This window comes from Cyprinodon variegatus, unplaced genomic scaffold (genome assembly GCF_000732505.1).
Source record: "Cyprinodon variegatus isolate N-32 unplaced genomic scaffold, C_variegatus-1.0 Scaffold251, whole genome shotgun sequence".
NCBI classification, from domain to species: domain Eukaryota; kingdom Metazoa; phylum Chordata; class Actinopteri; order Cyprinodontiformes; family Cyprinodontidae; genus Cyprinodon; species Cyprinodon variegatus.
Genome location: NW_015150704.1, coordinates 451,478 through 476,026, shown reverse-complemented (window position 1 = coordinate 476,026; position 24,549 = coordinate 451,478). Strand labels below are relative to the sequence as shown.

The 24,549-nt window shown below is 38.3% G+C and overlaps 1 protein-coding gene across 1 annotated transcript in view; it reads right to left on the bottom strand.

Moving 5' to 3' along the window:
• Window positions 1-24,549, bottom strand: part of LOC107089415 (dachshund homolog 2-like) — a 123,244-nt gene that overhangs the window by 18,458 nt on the left and 80,237 nt on the right. Inside the window, exons 3-6 of the mRNA XM_015382174.1 lie at window positions 13,894-14,004; window positions 4,639-4,857; window positions 1,730-1,899; window positions 1,111-1,216 (exon numbers count right to left, since the gene is read on the bottom strand). Coding sequence (XP_015237660.1) covers window positions 1,111-1,216; window positions 1,730-1,899; window positions 4,639-4,857; window positions 13,894-14,004 — 606 coding nt within the window. The remainder of the gene's footprint in view (window positions 1-1,110; window positions 1,217-1,729; window positions 1,900-4,638; window positions 4,858-13,893; window positions 14,005-24,549) is intronic.

Sequence of the window (24,549 nt, the reverse complement as noted above, 5' to 3'; positions counted from 1 at the left end):
GTAATTTAATATGTGTATATGCAAGTTAATTCTGATTTATGTCCCTGGGGGCACCTCATAGCTCTCTGCTGCGGCCAGCCTGTGGGGGATTTCTGTTGCTGTTTAAAGCGGCTGGAAGTGAATATCAAGAGTTTTTAAGGTTTGTAGTAAAAACTTCCTTTACCAGAATATACAATTGAATATTTTTCATCCGCAGACATTTTTAGTTAATTTGGGTATTTATAAACTGATTCGCCATAGTTCATAAAAAAATGTTTTAGTGAAGCAATAGCGATCAGAGCTTGCTCTCTCTTCCTTCTAGCCTACATAACAAATCCATTCTCCCGACTTTTTTTTTATTTTACTTTTGGAGTTTAACCCTTAGATGTTTATTTATTCTTCATATCCAGACAGCTCTGCAGAAACGAGGGCAGCATGCATGTAGTGTCTGTCCCCCCAAAAAACTCCTGGATCAGCTTTTCTGATTTGTTGATGCTCCAACGTCCAGCAGGAAAAGTTCAATTCTCTGAACTCCAGCATCAAACAGTCTGACGCTCGCACCCCAAAACACTCGGATGCACCACTCCTGATGCTCGAACGTGCTGCTGGACCTTGCAACATCATCCCTCATAGACTTTCAGCCAAACTATAGTAAAAAAACAGTATTCAACCTGCTGCCCTTGAAATATAATTACTCTGGATTCTTTTTGATGCCACTATTATTCATGTCATTGTGCAGCAATTAAGTTATCTTATCTTATCTTTAAATATTCTATTTTCATCCTCTTTTCTTTAATCAGATTTAATTCATCTTCTTTATCTTGTTCCAAACTGGGACCCAAGTAACCCAATTTATGTAAATGTGATAGGATGATGATAAAGCACTCTTGAATGTTTAATGTCGACAAGCAGAAACAGGAGGAGCATTTCTGTAATGTGATTGGTGCATCACTCACATTTAAATCTAAGAATTGTCTAAAAATCAGAAGAAAGCTGGATTTAACCCCTAAACCATCTGAGTGACAGATGATCATTTTTCCGTCTGACCCAACAGTTCAGTAAAAAAGCTTAAAACAAAAATAAAGGCATGCTGTGGATGATGTCATGTTCAGTGTGGGTTTCTGTGGGTACCGAGTCTTTCAGGCGAGCTGGAGGCTGAGCTGCTGGGCTGCGACTGCAGAGGAGTGTTGGTTTCATCCACAGATGGAGATAGAGAGGGGCTGTCACACACTCTTTCCTAAGAACAGAGGGAGGGGAGCGTCACACACAGACGAGGTGCAGCTTTATGAAATAAAAAAAATGTTTATAATAATTAGGTTCATTGGACCAAATTAGGTAAAGAAATCATATCTTTTTTTTAATGCGTTGATTTGATTTAGACTTCAGGGTAGCATCAATAACAAGGACAGTATGCTTTAAAGTTTGGATGCCGCCGTAGCTCCCGGGTATAATGTTCTGACTAATTGGTATAATGATCACAAAATATAAATATGTAAATAAATCCACTCATTGATCAATCAAATAAATAAGATCCCTTCCTTATCAGATTAACTTGGTTTTATCTTAACACTCCTAAAGTTTTTGTAGAAATTAGTTAAATTAGTTTATCTTTTAGTGCTCTATCAAAGTTTCTTATTGTTACTTAACTTATGTTCAATTTGACATAATAAAAGCCTCAGATATGTGCTAAACAAGCCATATGTTGATGAATATTAATGATATCTTGCGCAACCGGTTCTTTTGCTTTTACCTTGATGACAGGTGCCCGGTGAACATGGGTGTGTATCTGCTGAGCGGCTGCGGCCATATTTGCGATGGTGTTGAGATGGTTCATCTGAGACATGGCCATGGCCACAGAGGCAGGAGGCAAACCCATGGGCAGCAGAGGGTGGGGCATCATCATGAAAGGCAGGTCCAACCCTGAGACACAGAGAGAGGGGGAGAAATTTAGGAGAAAGGGGAACTTCTTGTGAGTTACAAGAAATAACCTGTAAAACCATTGCGATTGTAACTACATGCAAAATAAAAGACCAAACAGAACTTCTCTTAAACAGTTAACCTTTAAACTCACTTGATGGAAAACCGCCTGATGACGTCTAAGCTAATAAGCCTAATATGTTCTTTAGGGTCTAATGGAATTCATAGAACTCTGTTAATTTATTTACCTGCATTCTCATTCACAGATATGTGATCTTGATAATAAATTAATAAATATTTTTTAATAAAGCATCTTATTAAAGGCATATTGGAGGGTTTCCAGGTGGATCATCAAAAATAACTGGTCCTCCTAATTGTCAATCAGTCTGGTGATATGTTTATGTAATAGTAGTCCTACATGCTGGACCCTATTTTCACTTACCGGTGGTGAGTCTGACAGTGATGCAAACAGCAACTTTTAAACAGAGCGTGCACGAGGAGAAATAGCCCTGTGCACGCTTTTGCACGCATTTAATTGGGGTTCCCTCTCGGGAGGAGGTACAGGGTTGTGCATGTGCATTTTTTTTTCAAAGTGGAGAGGGCAGGTCTTCTCAAAAATCTGCGAAAATTCTCCACTGTACCTTAAAGTTGTAAAATCCCTCAAAACATTTTTTTTCAATCCCTTGATATAAAAAATGAAACTCACTGTAAATTTCCACAGTTAATTTCTATTATTCAATTATGCCCTATAAAATACCAGAAAGACTGATGGCTGGACAGCTGTACAGCATAGTACATAATCACTTATGACCTTCTAAGAGAAGGTAGGCCACAAATATTTTGTACTAAAGAAAGTTAAGTATACAAGAAAATCAAGGAAAATAGAATGGAAGGAAAAGTTGCAAAAATAGGAATTGAGAGGATTGTCAATAATGTTTTAAGACAGTTTGCAGGATGTTTTGGGGGGATAGTAAGCAAAGGTGTTGCTCATTAAATAATCATTAACATCAGACACACATAACCTGAGAGAATACAACATTTTTAAAAGTGGATTTTACCTTTTAAAAGACATGGTCCCTTTTAGAAAGATTACCTACCCAACTGTCACCAATTTACTTATTAACAGTAATGATTCATATTTGCTAGTCAAAGTCAGGGCAGATTTCTGCCTGACCCTTAGAATAATAAAAAAGAAATAATTAATAAAAAAAAAATTACTTTAAAAGGACCAGTTTGACGACATAAAGAAGGAGGATAAATCTCAAAAACATAAAATCAAAAGATAAGAAAAGTCATTGGCATTTTTCTGTCTGGAAACTATTACATTTCTGAATTTTTTCATTACAATGAATAAGAAAAAGAACCATTATCTAAAAATGGACAAAGTAGAGATAAAAAGGTAAGCTATCTAGGAATGGCCAACTGACCCAAATCCTTCCTAGTACACGTTATCGTTTTATCCAGAGAGTAAAAAAGGATCAACAAACACAAACCCTATGGGCCCTATGCTCATCTGCACATGTCAATGTTTATAATAAAATAAATGCAATAAAGAGGAAAAAAAATGACATGCATCAATGAGCTTTAAGAAGAAACCACTGGTCATCAAAATGAAAGCAAAAAGCCAGTCTTATATTTGCTTAAAGTATCTGAAGATCATTGAAAACATGTGCTGTGGGCTAATGAGGTAGATCTACTGGTAAAAAAAACAACAACAACAACAACAAAACAAAACCAGCATTTTAAAACAAAATCTACTAATAAAATCATGACAGTGTAGTTTGATAGAATGGAACTAACAAGTCTGCTCTTTTGTACAAACGCCTGAAGGAGAAGGCCTGATCACCAATTTCTTCTGTTTTTTGATCAAATATTCATTTAACTAATAAAGTCACCATTGAGATCAACTCAAGAACTGGCAAGAAATCAAAAATTAATAACAAAATAAACAAAAATAAAGAATACAAAAATTTTACAAAACAAAGATTCATTGAAAAAAATATATATATTTTTAGAAAAACTGACAATTTAAAGAAATAATCTCTAGGACGATAAAGTCCCTTTAAAGTTAAACAGCACTGGGTTTCTCTTCAGGACCGTGATCCAAAAAGACTCCCCTACATTGATCACCAGTCATCACAATAAATGATGGAAGTTGGTTTCAAAATGTGTCAAGAGTTCAGCTATTCGTCCTTCAGTGAATAAAATCAACGGTTGAGAATTCCCTTTTGGTATTAAAAATGTTTGCTTTAAGTGTGTCCAAATAAGTTACCTTTGACCTCCATGACCCCGCTGCCCTAAAAACTGCAGAGCTCCCACTCCATGGACACATTAGAGAGGAGACACACACTTACAGGGCTGCTTTCATTGCAATGAAACAATAACACTGATTGCTGTGGTCGTGATGACTGAAGTGATAGAATAATCAATGTGAGTGTTTGTCGCTTCCTGCTGCCCGGTGTGAGAGTACAAATACATTACTTCTGCAGAAAGAAAGGGCCGAGTGTCTGTCTGTTTGCCTGCCTACATATGTGTGTGACCTGTGTGTGCGTATGTGTGGTGTTGATGAATTGAGTCATTTAGTAGAGTGTGTGCTGATTAATCCAGGCAGAGTGGTAATACAGGAGATGGGGACAGATTAAATGCCGTACATTAACAAATATTGCCATCCTTTAAACTCACAGTGTGAAATTGTGTGTGTGTGTGTGTTTTCCATGTAGTGTTGTGCATGTGAATACCCACTGTTGGCCAGTAGCTGCTGCTGTTGCTGCTGCTGGAGCTGCTGCTGACTGACGGCTCCTAAGGTGGACCCCCTCCCAGGACCTCCCGCTGCACCACCTCCTCCTCCTCCAGCTCCTCCTCCCACAGCCGGGGCTCCACCACCACCTCCTCCTCCTCCGCTGTGGGCTCCAGCAGGGGGGCTGGTCAGACGCTCTTTATCCCAGGAACACTCACTCCCTCCTGGGTAGAGGTGCACACATTGATATTCAATCAGCAATGAACCTTTTTAGAGCCAGAATGTCACAGAGGATCTTCAGGACCGGGATCTACCTTCTTAGTATATAATTTCAGTTAAGTGTTAGCAGAGCACACAGTCTACAATCGTGTTGGAAATTAACCAGTTACCACACATGAATACACCTCGATCAGAGGTGGGCAACCGTTCCTTTCCAGGTGCCATTTAATCCAAGTTATAGCATCCAAAGAAGACTCATTGAACTGGAAAAATATTCCTCCAGGCCGCTTTGTTTGGAAAGACTTTAAGGACTCCCTTGTCTATTTTTAAACTCATCGACAAAAGTACATCAATCAGAATGTTATATTGGTACCGATATAAAAAATGTCTATTTTGGGAAAATTCAATCGTTCAATCAAATATATTCTTTTGAAACATTAAAGCTGATATTTAAAACATACTTTTCCACATTTATGCTCAACAATTTTGTTGGTCTCATGTAATATTTTAATCTTAAATTTTCATTAACTTCAAGCAGAAAATAATCATACAGTAAGTACCAGAACTAAAACCTTAAAAGCATCAGCCTGCTTGTAATTAATCTATATAATGTGTTTCACTTAGTGAATTGAGTTACTGAAATAAGTGAACCTTTCACTAATGTTTTGATTAATTGAATAGGATTGTACAACACAGCCTGTAGGTTCTGGGGAGATGGAGGTTACTTTCTACAACTACATGGTCCTTTCTATGACTTGCATGACTAATGTTCTGAAAGGTCATTTTTTGAATAAGCAGAAAACTCTAAGAGTTGATGGTTTTGTAAAGGGACCCTTTCAATTGCTTCTTTCTAGAACTTGAAGGAAATGTATTGGAACTAGACTAATGCAACCTTTACTGTAGATGGTTTCTATCCTAGAACTTAAAGGAACTTACTTTTGAAGACTTGTACGGGTACAGGTTACTTCATTGTTATTTCAGAACTTGTAAAGTAATGTTAATGATCAGATTATAAAGAATTTACTAGAACATTTTGAAGATCTTCATTGTTGCTGGGATTTTTTTGGAACCTACAGGGATTTATGTTGGTTACTTTCTGGAAGGCTGTACTCATCATGTGGAGGAGTTCAAGTATCTTTAGGTTCTGTTCAATACTGAGGGGAGAATGGAGTGAGAGACTGATAGAGGGATTAATGAGGCTGTTGTGATGAAGATGTTATTATGGGGTAGCGAAACCAGAAGGCAAACATTTTGATTTACCCATTGGTCTATGAAATCTGGATCAGTACCGAAAGAACAAGATCTTGGATGCATTCGGCTGAAATGAACTTTCACCACAGGGTGCCTGGGCTCGCCTTTAGAGATGGGGCGAGGACCTCGTCATCAGGGAGAGGTTCGGAGTAGAGCCGCTTCTCCTCCACATCGAGAGAAGACAGCTGAGGTAGCTCAGATATCTGTTGCCCCCTGGACGCCTCCCTCAACATGTTTAAACATGTTCCACAAGGAGAAGGACCAAGGGATGGCTTACAGGATATCCAAGGACATACTGGAGGGACTATGGTGGAATTCTGAACCGCTCCCTAATCCCTAACACTTAACCATCAGGTCTAACTTGCAATAGTGTCACACTCATAGCTGTGAAAGGCAACTTGTTTAAAGGTGGGGGGGTATAAATGAGAATAAGATGTCTTCTTCCCTCCAACAGGAAAAGAAAGCTGTCGTTGCTAAGGCAACACAGTGATGCCCCTTGTACGTGGCTGTAGCTCTTTGGCACAGATGGCATAAAAATATAACATTTGCCCCTTTCTTATAACAAATATATACGGTCAAATAAAACTATTTCAAAGAGGACCTTCCATTTTGGAATTAATTACGTTTTTTCTAGTACCTAACTTCTGATTTTTCGTCATTGTGATTAAGATGCAGCAAGCTGGTAGAACTTAGATTTAAATGGATGCGTTTCTTCTGGGACCAGGCCGCTGTTACACCTGCTGCCAAATTCCAGCGAGCCTACACTTATGCAGAGTGGCTATTTAAGGGCTGAGTGGTCCACTAGCCCTACTCACTAAGTGCTTTAGAATGACACTTAATGTGGCGGACCCGCCAAGCGAACATGCAAACGGAGGGTTAGTGCTCAGGGTTTTGTGCTTAGGGGCCGGTTTGGGATTGGGCCTCTGTCGCTGCTGGCCTGGGAGCACCTTGGGCTTTTCCCAGCGGAGTTGGAGGATGTGTCCAAGGAGAGGGAAGTCTGAGAGTCTCTGCTGAGACTGCTGCCTCTGCGACCCAGTCCTGGATATGTACAAGACGACGAGTATGATGATGTTCTGCACATGCCTAGATGCTATGACTATAACTTTTTGGAACTCGCAGTGCACCTTCTAAACCTGAGGGTTTTACAACTCAGCTTGTAACTGCTTTTAAGAGTATAAAGAGTACTTTTATACATTTATTGGTTTATTATTTACTTTCTGGAAAGTAAAAAATTGTTTCTGGGGCTTGACATATGATAAAGATATTTATTACCAGTTATCTTGCTGAACTTAGGGTGTATTTTCTGTTTATAAGTTTTGCAAAGGAGGACTTAGAGGGCAATATACTGACAATACTGGTAACAGCAAGGGTTTATATATTTAAAGAATTCTGTTTTAATCCTCTTTGATAGTCCTATGAAAAGCATCCTTAAACCTTTTCTAAAACAACCTTAAATGAAGTCTGACGTCTAAGATCTTAGGTAAAAATGTTTTAACAAGGATGTGAAGAAGTAAGTTATGAAGTGCACTATTTTAGTCCGATATGTAGCATCTATCTTAAAATATCAATACTTTCAGAAGTGTGGGATGGGCAGCAAACAGACTGAGGGTAAATCTGTCAGTAACATTAAGCTTGCTTCCACTTTTTCCTCTACTTTAACGTTGGTCTCTGCACTTTTCGATTTTATTACTCATAATTGTGTTAGTCTCTTCCTGGACCATTTTTCAGATGTTCTCTCCAGAGAGAAAGAAGATGGTATTTCCTGTTATCCATCACATGGGCTGAACAAGACAAGGTATCAGCAACCCTAAAGCTCCTGTTCTGTATGTCGAGTCGCTTCTGTAACAGGTTGAAGCTTCAGAGGTTCCTGAATTTCAATCTTGACCTGATTGATGATTATATATATATATATATATATATATATATATATATATATATATATATATATATATATATATATATATACATATAGCACCACATTGTGTATTGTGTATATTGCACCACAGCTTGAAACTCTGCTGTGGAAAATGACATGTTTTAACAAAGAGACCAATGATTCCCACTTTTATGCTATATGATAGCTAAAAGTTTAACTCCTCCTAGCAAGTAAGGTGCAAACTCATAGTCTCCTACTATTTAGTTGCCAGCCAGTTGCCAGGTCCGCTAATGCCCCTTTGCTTCCTTAAGTTAGCATTAACACTCAAAATCTTGACCAATGCTCACCCTCAATGCCCTCATTGCTTCACACTGTCAAGCATTCCTTGCATGGACAGCAGAAACATGCAAGAGGAGGAGAGTTTTGTCTCGGAGGTCGTAGATGAGTCTCCTCCGTCAGACATTTTTTATTTAGAGGAGGAAAGCGGGGACGAAGATGTTGTGGAAGAGGACGCCAGGGCGGCAGAAGCTTGGTTTGGGGTAGAAGGCTTTAAACCGTACATGTTTTAGCCCTTGCCTCGCAACGCTGCCAGTTCTGTTAGCTCTACGCCTGCTAAAGAGACACAGACGTCCATCCCCGTGAACACTGGGACGGAACTCAATGGGAAAGGAAATGATTCTTATTTCTTATTTCAACCATTGCGTTTATTAGCTGCAACATATGAATCAAGATGCTATGACCAAAAAAATTTGATTGACAGATGATACCATTGATATATGATTGGCCGAATTTAGCTGTACAAGATGACGTATAACTAACTGGCCTGCATAAGATAACGAAAAAAACCCCAACAGATTTTATGACAGGATTTAAAAAAAAATTGAAATTCTAACTTTTAAAGATTACATTTATATACATGTTTAAGCCAGAATGATTTGACATTTAAATATGACTTCCCTACGTCCTAAATTCTATATATTTACCCTTTGGTTTTGATATTTGGTTGTAGTTTTTAGTTTAAGCCACTAGATGTCTCTATACACTGGAGTTAGATGCAAAGATGGAAAATTCTGCCATTGTGTTGCTAAACATCTGTAAATTAGTGTTTTTTTAAAGGTTGGTCCGAGTTTTAAATGTGATCATCATTAACCAGCAGAGACAACAGATGTTTTAAACTGAGTCCGATACATTTCTGGCAGCGCTGAATTATTAAAAGCCCCCCCACTGTGACACTAACCCAGCCTGATTATTAACAATGACAATGTTCTGTTTGACTGGAAAATGTATTTAATGGCTGTCTCTCTTCACGCCGCCACTCGTTCTCTCTCTTTCTCTTTGTAATCCTGCCTCTCTCGCCCTCCACACCTCTGCTTCTGCTTCACCGTTTTCCCTCTCATCCATCTTCATCTCCCTCCATTAGTTTGAATTAGCGACCGTCTCTCTCTATTATTGCCTACTGAATTCCCTGTGCTCAGTGTGTGTGGACGACAGCTGGGCCTCATCTCTGCTGCCATTTACACCGGGGAAGAGAAGAAGAATAAACAGATGGGCAGATGTTCTCTCTCTTTCTCTGCCTCTCCTCTCATTTTCTTCCTTTGGCCTTTGACACTTTTGTCTTTTCCAGATTTTTTTTTCACACCTTTTTTTTTCTTTAAGTCAGGTACAAGTTAATCTACTTGGAATTTGTTGCTCAGACCTTTATCTTTTCAATCCTAATGTGAGAATAATCTGCTTACGTTCTATTGTGACTTCAGGTTTACATGTTTAAGAAATGAATGGGGCCTCTACATTTTGCAAAGTCAAACTCTAAATAAACCACAGAGAAAGCTTCCAGCTGGCAGAAAGGAGCAGCATTCACCTGGTTTAGAGCTCCTAACTTTGTTTCCACAACACTCTGTCAACTCTTTTAAATATACTTTCTTAGAAATTAACTCAAAAAGCATCTTTCATTCCAAAGCATCTTTATACTATTTGCTAAAACTGAAAGAAATATGTAAAAATTCAACTTTAAAGTTAAGACTTCAAACTAAAACAAAATTGTTTCCATGCCAGATCACCTTTCTTAGGTGGAGAAGTTGCAGAATCCTTAAGATATTAGCCTATTATGTTAATATTTATGGTCAGTTTAGTGAAAAATGTTGTCTTTAAGAAAAGCCTTTATGAATATTCCTGCAATATTGAAGACATTTCAAGCCAATTACACTGCTTTAGTGCAGTAATGATGTAGTTTCAAGCTGGTTCTCTGGCTGCAGAAAACCAAACTATTTCTTAGGTGGGATTCTTCACTTTAGATGAACAGTTGAAAACTGTATTTGTTAAAAAAGCATAAACCCTTTAGTGGCCACTGTAGCTTTTCTAAGACATGCATGTCTTAATAGTTTTGTTTTAAAAGACGTAGCAGCAGTTTCTGTGGTGTGACACAGATACTTTTTAAAACAATCTTTCAGCTTACAGAATATCTTCAATAACTGATATTCAGACTTTCGTGTAAAGTCTGTTTTTTTTCTTATACAAGCAGTATTTTTCCCATCCTTCCCCTTTTATTCACCCCATTTATCTTTTCTTTATCACAGTTATTTGGCTTTTATTTCCCAGCTCCGCCTCGTCTCACTCTCTTCCTCTTATAACAGAGATATGGTGTCTATTGACACATAAAACCTCCTTTTCTCCATCTCTGCTGTCATTCTTTCTCCCCTCCAATCTGTATTTTTCTCATTTTTATTCTGTCACCGCGATCCGAACAGGCCTGAGCGATCGACTTCCACCCACCCAACACCAGAGCATCTCTTTTTTTTTTCTCCCCTTTTTCTCTCGACCTAAATATCCCTTTCTCTAAACTCGCCCCCCCCTCCCTCGTTTTATTTTCTTTTTTCATTTCATACGCTGGTTCCTCTGTTCTATTGTCCGCCACAGTTTCCCAGGCCGGTGTGAGTGTCTCGCACAAAGAAAACAAGGTCGGACAAAGAAAAGAAGGCTCTCTGCGAGCGCACAAAAATCACTCCAATCCAAAGAAAAGAAGACAGAAGGAGGCGAGGAAAAAGAGAGCAGGAGGGGATAAATAAAAAACGACTTGGGGAAAGAATGAAATGACAGTAGAGAGGAAGAGTAACTCTATCAACCCATTTGCCAGGTCAGCTGAAGAAAGGGAGAAAACAGAGAAGAATCAGGGTGGAAACAAATAAAAGGTTTGCTCCTTCCTTTATTTTTCTGCTGCTTTTTGTCTTTTACATCTTTAATAATTCAGAGAAACAAACAGCAGAGTTTGAGTGCCTGAGTTTTATAGGTAATATATATAAAAAAAGAAAACAATATTCAAACTAAACAAAACATTCAGACCTGAACAGAGTTTCTTTTTAAAGTTATCTAACTGTTTTGGCTCCAGGTTATTTCACAGGGATCAGGTAAAGGCCCCACCTTCTTAAAAAAAAGCTTTACCATTATGAGGGATTGTATGAAAGCATCAGTGACTCATTGAATAAACAGAAAAAAAGGTTTGAAGGGATTATGAAAATGCACTGCTAAAAAAAACAAAACTCTATCCTAAATTTCAAAGGGTGCAGTATGGTTCTAAAATTACAGTGATGGAAAAGAGACGAAAAAAGACGAAAAAAAGTAAAAAAAAGTAATCCAAACTATGGTAAATCTTCAAGAAAAAGTGACTCTACAAACACAGCAGATGGTTATCTTTAAAAAAAAAGTGCGGAAAAAAGAATAAATTACTAAAAACCTTTGAAAATGAACTCAAAACCAGGATGAGGAAAGTTCAACATTTCTATTTTACAACATAATTGTGAAAAATAGATTTAAAAGGTGTAATCCACAGGCAGTGCTAAAGGACCAACACCCTGCATGGATTTAATGTTTCAATGGTTGAGCACATCAAAATCAAATGAATCCTAAATGACAAGTTGAGGAGATTATGCTGCCATTTCATTCAGCTGTGTTGGACCTAAAGCACAGAGGATACCACAGGGATTGGCGATGGCCATGCCTAAACCATCCTGACTGTCCTATAAGCGAGGGCCATTATTACAAATGTCCTTTTGGGTGTTATAAACTAAAAATAAGAGGTGGACCTTCATGCCTCATGATAAAAATAACACACATACCTTCTGAGGTGGAGACAAAATATTAACCAAACAGACAAAACTACATCCACTAAAGTTCATGATTTCATTGAAAAGACAAGATCATTTACTTCCAAATGACATCTACATTCGGTTAAAAAGTGAAATGTAAAAAGCCTTAATTTTCAGCGTCTATTTTTGGACCAAAGTGGGACCAAATCAGACCGACCACACACAGCCCAATTTTCATCAACTATTGCTCTACTAAATCAAGACTATGACGGATCGACCACATTATCCTGAAAACCAAGTATGGTGTTTTTGGGGGGCTGGTGCTTAACCTTCCTGCTGGAATTGGGGCTTTCTCGGGCTGAATATGTGTAAATGTGGCTCAAAGATCGATCAATTGATCCATTACACATTGCTTTGATATTAGTTTTAACACCAAAGAGCTGTCCCAGGTCCGGGACCAAATTGCAACCCTGTGAAGCTCCATATACAGACTTGTTATTGCACTCCTAAACGATTGACAGAGTTTGGGAGAACAGTTGACTAAGATCAAGCAGGAGCATGCGGAGGTTCAATTTTCATATTTCTAAGCCTATTTCTAAGGCTCTGTTGTGCTACTCTATAAAGCTTGTTACTCAACACTAATCCAGACATTTTGAATTGAAAAAGCTTCCTGGATGGAAAGCAAAACGCCTTTAAACTTGGAAAACAAAGTTTGTTTTTGAACTTTTTTGGAATGACTATGACCTGGATGAATGAGAATCTTCACCAGCATTTTCTAAATCACTCAAGTTTTTTGTTTTATTTGATATAAGCTAAAATCATCAAAATTACAAAACATGCTTGAAATATTTTAGCTTACCCTGTTGAACCAAAAAAATAAAAAAAAAACATAAAATTCACCTTTTTACTTAATATTCAAATATTGCGCCATGAATCCACAGAGCTCTATTTTTTGTTCACTTTTTTTGTTTTTGTTCATTTTGATTTTTTTAAGGTTTAATAGTTTAGTAAAAAACAAGTAAGAATGACATGGCAGAAATGCCCATAAAAAAGCAAAATATGATGCAAAAAAAAGTAAATGATGACTCTCAATGAGGTTCCATAATGTGTAGGAAAGGTTAAGAATGTTTTTGGTGTTGAACCTAAAAAGCCCAGTGGGTTGGGAATCATTGCTCTCAAGCGTTTTATGAGTTAGTTTGAACTGATGGAACAAGCAAAAAAAAAGAAGAAAATATTGGATTAAACAAATTAGGTAAAAAAATGACTTAACTTATGAGCATAGAGAAGAAGGACTTAAGAATATAGCCGAAGACTTTAAAGATTCAAACTCCCTTCTGTATCCCTTTAGATATTTTTCCAAGAATGTACAATGAATCATCTTTAGAGAGATATCTATTTATAAAAGGAAAAGCTGACCAGGTTTAAAGAAATCCTGTAACTTTTGCTAATAATTTCATTGTTATCCTGAGAAGAACACGTTTCTCTGACTGGTTTGGGGGTTATTAGAAGCTCCTTTCTTCTACTATTCCTTTAGTTTCTCAAGTTGCTGACACCGTTAGTTTTGTTCATTTTGCTGATGCAAACAACAAAATAACAGTCTAAAGGCCTGATAGCAGATAAGGTGGGTGTAGGGTTCATTACAGCGCACAGAAAGAACAAACGGCCTTAAAAAGTTTAACTCATCTCCAGGGGTTTCTGTAGATTATTGCTAATGTTCACACAAAACTTCCACACAGTGTCCCCGTATCTGGACTCTTCCTGTGCCTTAATGTGCGAGAAGCAACTCTCTCCCCTGTTAGTCGGCATGTTTTATTCTTTGTGCGAGGGTCGTGCACCTGTGTTGGAGTGCAGGTCATCGTTGTCGGACTCATTGCCATTCTGGAGACTCATCATCATCTTCATCTTCTGCAGCTTCTGCAGCTCGGCCATGGCTGCTGCGGTCAGGCCTAAAACACACACACACAACTCTGTTAGTCATTTCCTTGTCCTTACAGCCAGTCAGCTGATCTGAAACCTATCAATTCTAATGTTTCTCGCAGAGAACCAATCACAAACAGGCAGTCTAGGTGCAGCCTGCTGTTACCCAGGGTGCATTTCTGTACACATTGTGACAGTTAAGACAGGTCGATGTCAAGCTCTCTTTTCAGCACCAGTGTTTAGAGCAGTTTTAGACACCTCGGGCCTAGTGTATATTAACTGATACACACACGCACAGTGTTTTGTAAGGACTAAGATCCCTAGCTCTGTGCACTGACCTGGAACTGACTTCTATACAGAGCAACCAGCAGAGTGAGAGAGATGACCCCCCTGTGTTTGTGTGTGTGTATGTGTTTGTCGGTACAGCTACCCTTATGTGAGTAAGCGTGCATGTTAGTTTTCCAATTGTGCTGCATGCTTTTATGTTTAAGAGTATGTGTGTCTGAGTGAGGGAGAGAGTATGCATTCATGCTTATCTCCGCATACTTTGGTGTGCGTGTGTGTTTAGGTCAGTTGGTTTTGCCCCGGTCACGCTTGACGGCCCTGCAGGAATGTCCATTACACACTGTACAGTTGTCTGTAAGCTATAAAGAAAACAAGGTAGAGGGATGTGGCTGGGGGTGGCGGGATGGTTGGAGGGGAGGAGGAGTTTGAAATTTAATTTAAAGCAGAATGGATGGATTGATGGAAGGTCGACTGGATGGATGGCTGAGCAAGGTATGAAGGACAGAGCTGCATGCAGGTTATTCTAACCTAGACAAATTAATACATATAGTCACATTATCCACTGACTGATGCAGAGTAGAAGTTAGTCATTTCTAAATAGTCATATTTACTCTGAAATGTTAAAGAATGTGTCTTCTAAAATATCTTTACATTTTTGAGTTGTAAAAGTAGCTCTTTTGAACAGTGATTGGTGAACACTACATGCAGTAGACTTTCTCTGAAATTATTCAGCCAGAGAACTGCCAAATGCAGGAAAACTTCTCCAAATATGACAATATGAAACGATCAAACCACGTTGACAAAATGCAATACTCCAGGCAGAATTACCACCAGCACATCTCCTCAATCATACACAAACTATAGAGCAAGCAGATAGTAAGAAACAAACCTTCTTATTCAAATGAGACAAAACTGTCTGCTGATCACATCCAGGTAGTAAGCTGGAGGCGAACGAACATGCTGACCAAGAAAACCTAAACTGGTCTTGATGGGAATGTCTGGTTGAGAACTACCAAATCAAACCCAAAAGTTCAAATGCTAGCATCTTCAAGGGGAGATAGGAGACTTGAAGTCCAAATTGACAAGGACCTTCATTGCAGATATCATTTCTGGTAGCTCTGGCCTGATGATCATCAGTTTCTGGCAAGACAGCAACCACCAGCTCCATGAGTGGACATCAGCAGGGATGAGCATAGTCAAGCTTAAGAGGAAGGCCTTGCATGGCTGTAGCAGACATGTAATGGAAGGATAAAAGCCTCTTTGTCTGTGAACACCTATCATACTTGGATGGAAATTGTGGACATTTAGTTGGCGCAAAGGAACCTCTGGACAACTGTCTCAAGACAACATCTGAGCAGTGGCACACCAGGCTAGTGGTCCCATTGTTTAAAGGGTAAATGAGATTATTTAAAGTGGCAATGTTCACCTTCCTCAACTGTCCTGGGCAAGTTTAATTCAAGTATTCACAAGAAGCAGCATCGGATGTATTCCCAGTTTTTAAACAGCGGAACAGATCTTCGACCGGACATTTTTATCCCAATTCTTTGCAAGATATTAACTTTCAGATAAAATATTAACAAGAACTTGTACTACTTATAAGTGATAAGTTGTTACAGATCAAATGACACAAGATTAAAAAAAAAACATTTCACCAGGTTTTCAAGATCAAGCGTAGATCTTCAGCTACGTTTAGGAGAGCGCACAAAGGAATAGAAAAAATAAAGGTGAATAAAATGAAGTCCCTGTGTGGGGTCAACACTGTATTTGCTGATTGATTACTCCTCTCAAGAACACCTTGATCGTCTAACACACTTTATGTTGCATGTCTAGAAACATAGGAAAGCACACACACACACATGCTCAATCAAGTACACACAGATTCGGACATAGAGTCAGAATGCCCGCTTCGCCTCAGTGCAACCAGGAGTCGATCAATATTGAGGGCAGAGCCACAATGCTGTTCTCCATCATGACTATCAAACACACACACACACACACGGCTCTGCTTCTCTTTCTGTCTCAGATCGATGGCTGTCCGCTGTGTCCACGGTTACCGAGCATCGACCCCTGTCGTAAATGGCGACCACGGAACCTCGGGAATTAGTGTGTGATTGATTGACAGACTGCTTCAAAGACACCAGTACCATATAGACATGTGTGTGTGGGTCTGTGCGTGTGTTTGAGAGAGAGAATATATATTTTCCTGAATACCTGGGAGTGTGTTTGTGCATGCATGTGTGTCAGTGTTCCCCTGTGGCCTGTCTGCACCTCATTTACCCATCTGTTTTTCTGTTCCTGTGCATCATAATGCTTTTTCGAAGGGCAAATGGAGGAAAGTAAAAGTTGCGAAATGGAGTTGATAAGAAGATGTATTACACAAACAAACAAACAAAAAAAAAAAACAGGGAGTCATCATTATTAAATGAGAATGTATTAGTCAAAAATAAAGAAAATATTAGTGATAAGATGATTGTAAACTTTACTGTGACTGTCAAAAGATATAATTTACCCCTTTTGTTTTAAAGCACAGTTTCCCAAATGTTTTATGGCTTTCAGTTGAAGTTGTTTTGTTTGTTTTATTTTTTGTAGTGTAGCTACTGTGAGTGTGATCTACAGATTTTTGGCATTGACCTGTTTTAAAGTTCTATAAATTCCTATGGCTGTCCTTATTTAGAGAACATATACTACAAACTTTTAAAACCAAAATGTTTATTGTCTAAAATAAAATACAATGGGTTTATTGCAGTTGTTTATAGGCCATAGCTAATACTGTAACTTGGCAAGTTAGACTGATTAGGTGTAGCAATTAGATTAGTGTAGATACCTCTACACAATATTGATCTGGGACTGCTCCCAATTAATATGTTTAGGGAGTGGGAGACCTTCTGAAGAACATTACCACCTGATTGGGCAAAGCAACAACTAGTACAAACCTACCAAATTTTGGCTTTAGCCAATTACGGTAAAAAATGAAATAGCAGCAGACACCATGAGAAGTCACAACAACTTATGGCATTGCTGTTCCTCTTTCTGACAATGTCTATTCTGGTTTGACTATGTGTTCAGCAGCTGTTTTTTATCACAGCTTTAGTCCCACCTTTAACCATAATACCTCAATATGATTGGTGAACAATTTAATGTGGGGTGGTTAAAATATTATGATGATGGTGTGGAATGTTTGAGAACTCATGATTAGCATCAGAATTCAGCTTAAAGCCAAGGATTCATAGCTACAAAATTTTAATCAAAAAGTATATAAAGATTGTTCTTCAAAAAAGTAAAAAAAAAAAAAAAAGAAAAACGTGAAGACGTTTCGCTTCCCATCCAGGAAGCTTTTTCAATTCAAAATTAATTTAATTCACCTTCTAGATGGGAAGCCAAACGCCTTTAAACTTGGAAAACAAAGTCCAGTGGATTGTTTTTTTTACCTGGATGACTGAGAATCTTCACCAGCGTAATGATTGTACTATAAATGGTATGATAGGTCCAAAATATATGAATATTTTATTCTGGTTATGACATAAATGTCATCATAATTGGATTCTCCACCAATAGGAATAGTAAATTGAAGTAACTTTGAAACCCAACAAATCCTTGTAGTACTGTGTCCCAGCTAAGAAATGGCTTCTTCTCAGCAAAATAAAAATTAACAGGTTCTAAAAACGATGGTAAACATTGGTGAATCTTGAGCGTTGGTGAAGACTTTAGGAAGCAAGGGGGCTCAGAAAGCCCAAGGGAGGTTGCTGGTTTTGTTTTGAAGAGGTAAGTTAAATATTTGCTTATAATTACCAAAGGTTAGCATTATAGGACCTGGCAACCATCTGGAAAACAGTACGGAACAAGACTGAGCAAGTGTGAGTGGTCCACTAACTAGGTGGGAGAAGTTAATCATGTAGCTATCAACTTTAAAATGTATAATGTTGGTCCACAAAAAGGTGCATGAAAGCATATTTTGTCACTATAACGATTTTTAAGTTAGTTAATACCTGAATATATAAAGATGATAAAGGTCATGGAACCTATAATTAAGAAACTCTGTTTTATATATTATCAATTAATACACACTACAGGCTATTTTCTTGCTCCAAAGCTTACAAGCTAAACCAGATGGTAAGATAAAAGTAAATAAGGTTTCCTTTGTCTACAGTAGCTTTGGATGCTCTTTCATTGCTAAATATTTGCTGCTGTAGGCTTGAGGGAGATCTTTCAGACATATGAACCCCCTTCTGAGCTCCTGTGAAACCCACCCCATTTGCCAGGAGTTGTAAATATTTAATTGACTGCACCTACGTCTCTAAAGAAGTGCTCTAAAAGACGGAGTGACACTTTGAATAAAACAAAACAGGAAAACAGAGAAATTGCTCTTTGTGTTCTGAATTTAGAAACACACTTCTGGATTTTCTTGTTTTGCTGCCTTTTTATTCCTGTGTGCACTCAGGAGTGCCAATTTACAAATGCAGTAGATTGCTCTTGTGCTGAGTCAAAGAGATTTCAACTCAGCACTCTGCCACTTAGATCGCCCATCTTCAGCTTTCACCGACTGTCCAAGACACCCATTTGCAGCCATTTTGCACCAGCCATTTGGGGTATTTCTAATAAACTCTGTGGGTTACTTAAAAGACTTGCAGATGTTTTTGCGTAAGTAAACTATTTTACTGGAAGTCCTGAGGCATTAGAACTAGTCATTAAAGATCAATCACAAAAGCTCAGTAAAAGGTTTAAGTATAGCTTTGTTACAAGAAACCATAACAAAATCATATTAGATGGGCAAATGTTAATGAATAACATCTTTAGAACCACACTTGCATTCAGAAAATACCAGGTTGCACCTTTAGTGCCTTTCTAATAACACAAGCCACATTTCTACAGTATGGGTCAAAATGGACCCAAAATGGTTAATTGCCAAAATCTTCTGTAGCCTTGAGGTACAATTATGGGCTCCACTACTTGTCAGGTATAAATAGTTGTTTTAATTTTAGGGCCTGATTTGGTGAAGCCTCTTTTATAAACCCTATATTTTGCATTAAGCTGCTTACATGCATTTTTAAAAAGCAATACAACACCAAGTTAAGCACCTAGAAGGAATAAGTACTCGGTGCACTTGCAGACAAGCCCTGAGTATGAGAACATTGCAATTAGGAAACAATTGACAAATCTGAAGGCACCATCAGGCATGCGTGGTGGCAGTGAACAAAGCATCCTACAGTGTGTAAAAACAGTCAGAAAAATCTAATAGACGCAGCAGACAGACCTTTATAAAGCCCCTGTTGTGGGTTTGTACTGTATATGGCATGCTGTGTCCAATTGTTTCAATGTTTTTAAGAAGTGGGTACCTGAACAAATACCAACAAAACCAGAGCAATTTGGATAAAAGAATTTGACTCTTTAAAACTCTCCCAACAATGACTAGATGGATTGTTTAAGATATTTTATCGTGACCTACTATCACAGATGTTGCTCCTGAAGTAGATCCCCCAGAATCCTTTCTTATTAATTGGAACCACAATGTTATTTAACAGTTTATCAAAACTTTCAAAGGTCCATCCAAATAAAAGTTTTCTCTAAAGCCTTTTCTGAATTTCTAGCCATCCTGATTTTCTTTTTTCTTCTGAAACCTCAAACATCCGGTCTTTTCCTTGGGTTCCACTGAAAGAGTAAGTAGCGCAGAGCGTCCGTGCTGCAGATTCTGCAGAGCACCCTATTCAACCTGGAGCATTTTAGAGTAGAGCACCTCGGAGCAATCGCACTCAAATCACACGAAGACTTTATCATCACGCAGTAGGAGTATACATGTCACCTTAAATAGAACAAAGTGGTTGTTTGGCCTGTACAAGCCATGTCTCAAATGCCCGCTCTTTATCTGGTCACCTTAGCTTTCAGCCTGGGCCTTTTCCTTTCTGATGTTATCTGTATAAAACGGATGAGTCTTGTCCTATGAAATGGTCTGTTTTTCCACCTCCAAAGGTGGATCTGTCAGTGAGCCCCAGGCCAGCTATGGCTACAATATAGCTTGCCACAATCAGTGTGTGCATGATGGGGTGAAAGACTGAGTGCAGAGTAAAGCACTTTCGTCAAGTCTCCTAACTTGAAATAAACTCTATATTAGCACAGGCCAATTGCCATTTAATGGCAATAAGCATATAAAACAATTGTAAAATTGATTGATGATCATTGCCACAAAGTGACCAAGTACCCTTTTCTGATCCTATACATGAACTTCATTTTGAGCATCTTATTTCTGACAATGACACAGCTCGGCTTAGATCCAGGATGTAGCCATTTTTCTCCCAATCACTCCATGAAGACCCTAAGGGGCAAAAAAAAAAAAAAAAAAAAAAAAAAAAAACTGTTGGCACCCAGTCCTGGATAGTACTCAGAGTCCCACCCAGTTCATATAACCTGTTGTTTGATTTATAACCATAATTGCCATTTTCTAAAGAGAGGTTTTCTCACATGTATAGCCCATTGTTGAAGAGACTGATCTTGGGTCATGGAAAGTCAAAATGTTTTGAAATGTCCCAGGGTGTGGGTCTGGAGAACTTCATTAATATAGAACTGCAGTTTGAAACTGAAACTTATGGAATTTGAATATTAAGCTGTATTTTATTTCCTGACCTGTTTTTATTTTCTTTCCCTTAGACTAAAATCCTTCTCCATCATCTCCCTCTAACCCAAACGAATAGGCCATGGCTTAAAGATACTGTATTTCAGATTGTAAGCAGGTAGACATTCATTTATTCCTATTTCTCTCCAATAAACTTTTATAAACTATTTTCATATGTGTTTGGCAATTCCAAAAATATATATAATATATCTTTATGGTTTAGTTTTAAAGAAAAGCCTATACTAACTGGAAGCATTTACAGGTTATTAAGCCCACCGACAAACAGGTGACATGCTTAAGTCCTGTTTTCTCTGCCTGGCAATTTTCAGATTATAATTTGCGATTCTGTTTATTAAAAAAGCAGAAATTACTAGTTCAATACATTTCAAAGAAAATATTTGCAGACTACACCAGTGGGGGGCGCCTAGTGCTAAATGTCACCAGTTCAGTGTTTGTTCAGAAAGGCAGTTCAAAGTGTTGCAGAAGTAGGAGGAGGAGGAAGATGAAGAAGACTTGATGCGACTTCAGAGCTTCGGCCATCCTCTCCTCCCTCGTCTTCATCTCTCGTTCTCTGCAGGTGCACATGAGAGCGCTCACACAAGTGTTTTCTTTTCAGGATGTGGCAGAAAGCTCTTCATCTGTAGGGATGGTGTGTGTATCTGTGTGTGCAGGCTCACCCCAGATGTGCAAGTCTTCAAAATGTGTGTCTGTGCGAGTTAGAGCCCATGAATGGAAAATAAATATATGTTTATTTTGCAGGGGTGTAGAGACTCTGTGTGTGTGTGTTGGTGTGAGTGCGTGTGTTAGAGGACAAGGCAAAGCATTGAGTTGTTTCTGAAGTGAATTAACAAGTCAAATGAGTGCCGCAGCACCCTGCATAGGTTACCACACACACACGCGCAGTAACACACTCCCACGCTTATCATCACAGCGTCTTTGTTGAAGAAGATGAGGCCAATTAAACTGATATCACTCTCCTGTTGTCGTTTAAAGCCTCTCTCTCCGTTTTTTCTCATCGTTGTTGCTTTATCCTCCTTTTCCTTCACTTGTCTAGTTGTTTCTCTACTTTTCAACCTTCTTCCATGTTGTTTTGTTCTTTTAAATGTCTGCTCCACCTTTTTTTTTATTTGTTAAATATTTTTACCATTTCAAACTTATACCATGTCTTCTTCATCCTCATCTTCCTCTGATCCAGTTTTCTTGTCCCTCCAGTTTGAAGTTCGCCTCCCTGTTTTTCTAACGGTGTGATAAATGTCCATCTGCGATCAGCCGATGCCCCCCATCGGTGTGGCGCCCGCGAGGTCGTAAACAACAGCCCGTCTCCCCCGGCAACGTGGTGTCTCCATGGACGCGGGGCCGCTAAGACGGCCGACTCTGCGTGTGTGCGGCCGAGGCGGAATGCGACTTCCGACGACTGCCAAGTGTGTGTTTGCCATATATGTAGTGTGTGTGTGTGCGGGAGCTAATGAGCGATCATAAGTGAGCAAATGTTTTCTCTGGGTTCCACTAATGCTCAACAAACACACATACACACACTTATAGATCAGGTAGGGGCGTGTGTGTGTGTGTGTGATTAGTATGCCACAGTGAGCTGTGTCCATATGTCACCAAACACAAGCATGTTTTATTTATCCCGGAGAGGAAGAGGGGGAGAAGGAGGCCAACAGTCACTGTCAAGGGGATGGAAGGAAGGAGGGAGGGATGGAGAGGAAAAAAAAACTGGCAAGACGGCAGGAAAAAAAGATTATAGAGGTGAGAAGATGGAGATGGAATATGGAGGAAGGAAGGACGGCTGCAGGTCTGGATGACGGGAAGTTTGGAGAGGGTCACATTTAAAGGGGAAGGCAAGAATCAAAAGCATTAACACAGAAGAAGAGATCTGGGTGTACGGCATGGCCAAAGATGGACAGAAGAGGAAAAGATTTTTAAAAACGTACTGGTAAAATAAGACAAGAAAGAAAGGGATGAAGAAAAAAGGAGGAATGCCGTTACTGTGGAAATGATTTAACAACAAAAATTTTACTCAAGGAAGTGAAATATAAAAATATTTTTACTCAAGTTAAAGTAGAAAAGATGTCATCCAAGAATAAACTCAACATTAAAAAAGTACTTATTAAAAAACACACAACAAGTACAGAGTTACTGATCATAACACCTGTTTTAATGCTAATTCTTCTAATGTTATCAGATAAAAACATATTGTTGCATTTCAAAGCAAATATAAATATATAACCTTAGTGCAAAATAAACTTTTTTGGGGAAATGCCATTTTTCTTTCTTAAAGAAACGGTTTTTGACCTAAACCTTATGAACGAAGTACTTGCAGTAGTTATTGTATCCAAGCTAGAGCAGAGTAACTTCTAACTGTGTGGAAAGAGGTTCAACCTCTTCCTGATTTCTTTTTGTTGCCTGCATGTTGGTCACCTTCAGTGTTTCAGAACATTAAAACCAGAAATATTGGTTTGAGACAACATACATAAACATGAAATGCAGATTTATGATAGAATATCTTATTATTAAGAGAGGAATCAAATAAAACCTACATGGCCCTGAGTGAACAAATGATTGCCTACTGAACCTAACGAAATGGCCCTTTAGCTGAAACAACTGTAATCAAACATTAGAGAGTTTTGGTCCAATTATCTTTGCAGAATTGCTGTAAATCTGTGGGAGGTCTAGAGTAAAAACAAAAAATAAAATCAGAATATTGTGCTATAAAACAAGTCCTTCAGTAACATTTTTTTTCCAAGTTAATCAATTGGTAACTGGTTAATAGTAAATGAATACTACCCACCTCTGGTCAATAACACAAGTAAAGAACGACAGTGAAATGAGGAAAAAGATGATGAGATAAAAGATCAGAAAAAGAACACAAGGGAAGGACTGGAATATTTGGATGTGGTGAGGTTTAAAGAATAAATAACAAACAGACCAGAGTTCATGCTTGACACAGAAAACATTGAGAATAAAAAAGAAAGGTAAAGGTTAGGCACAAAACATCACTACAAAAGAGTAAATAATAGTTCCTAAATAAATAGAAACAGTAGAATGAATTAAAACAAGACAAACGATAAAGTAAAAATAGAGAGAAGCAAAAGATTTGGCAGCACGTAAAGGGAACTCATTAAAAACTAAGGCACGAAATTTGTCATAGAGGTGAGAAGATAGAGAACAGATTTAAAATAGAAGGAAAAGAAGGTTGAAAAGGAAGATAAGCGGTCTAAAGACTGTGATGCTACAATATGCTGTCATAAGCAATCAATGACATCAATGTTAATGTCCATTAATACACCTATTTTCATTTTTAAATTGATCAATCTATTCATTTTTTTAACCTGCTGTCAATCAACAGGAGCTTTTCAGTTGCCATCCTGTATGTCAGAATGAGTTCATTTGACATCAGTTTCACCCAAACATCACATTTAGCATCTGAATCTCTGTCATGTGAGTTTAAAACTTCATGTTTTACAACAAGGAGGTTTGGTGACAATAAACAGGAGTTTGAATCCTCTAAAGTTTTCTATCCACAGCAGTAAAAGCACCAGCAGTCAGACAGACAACAAAAAATGAGCTAATAGTAAGCTGCTGGGAAAACCAAAGCCAGGCTATATTGCTTTAAAAAGCTGCTGAATCAAGAAGTTCAACACATTTTCTCTCTGCTATATTTTTCTGAATAAATGTTTAG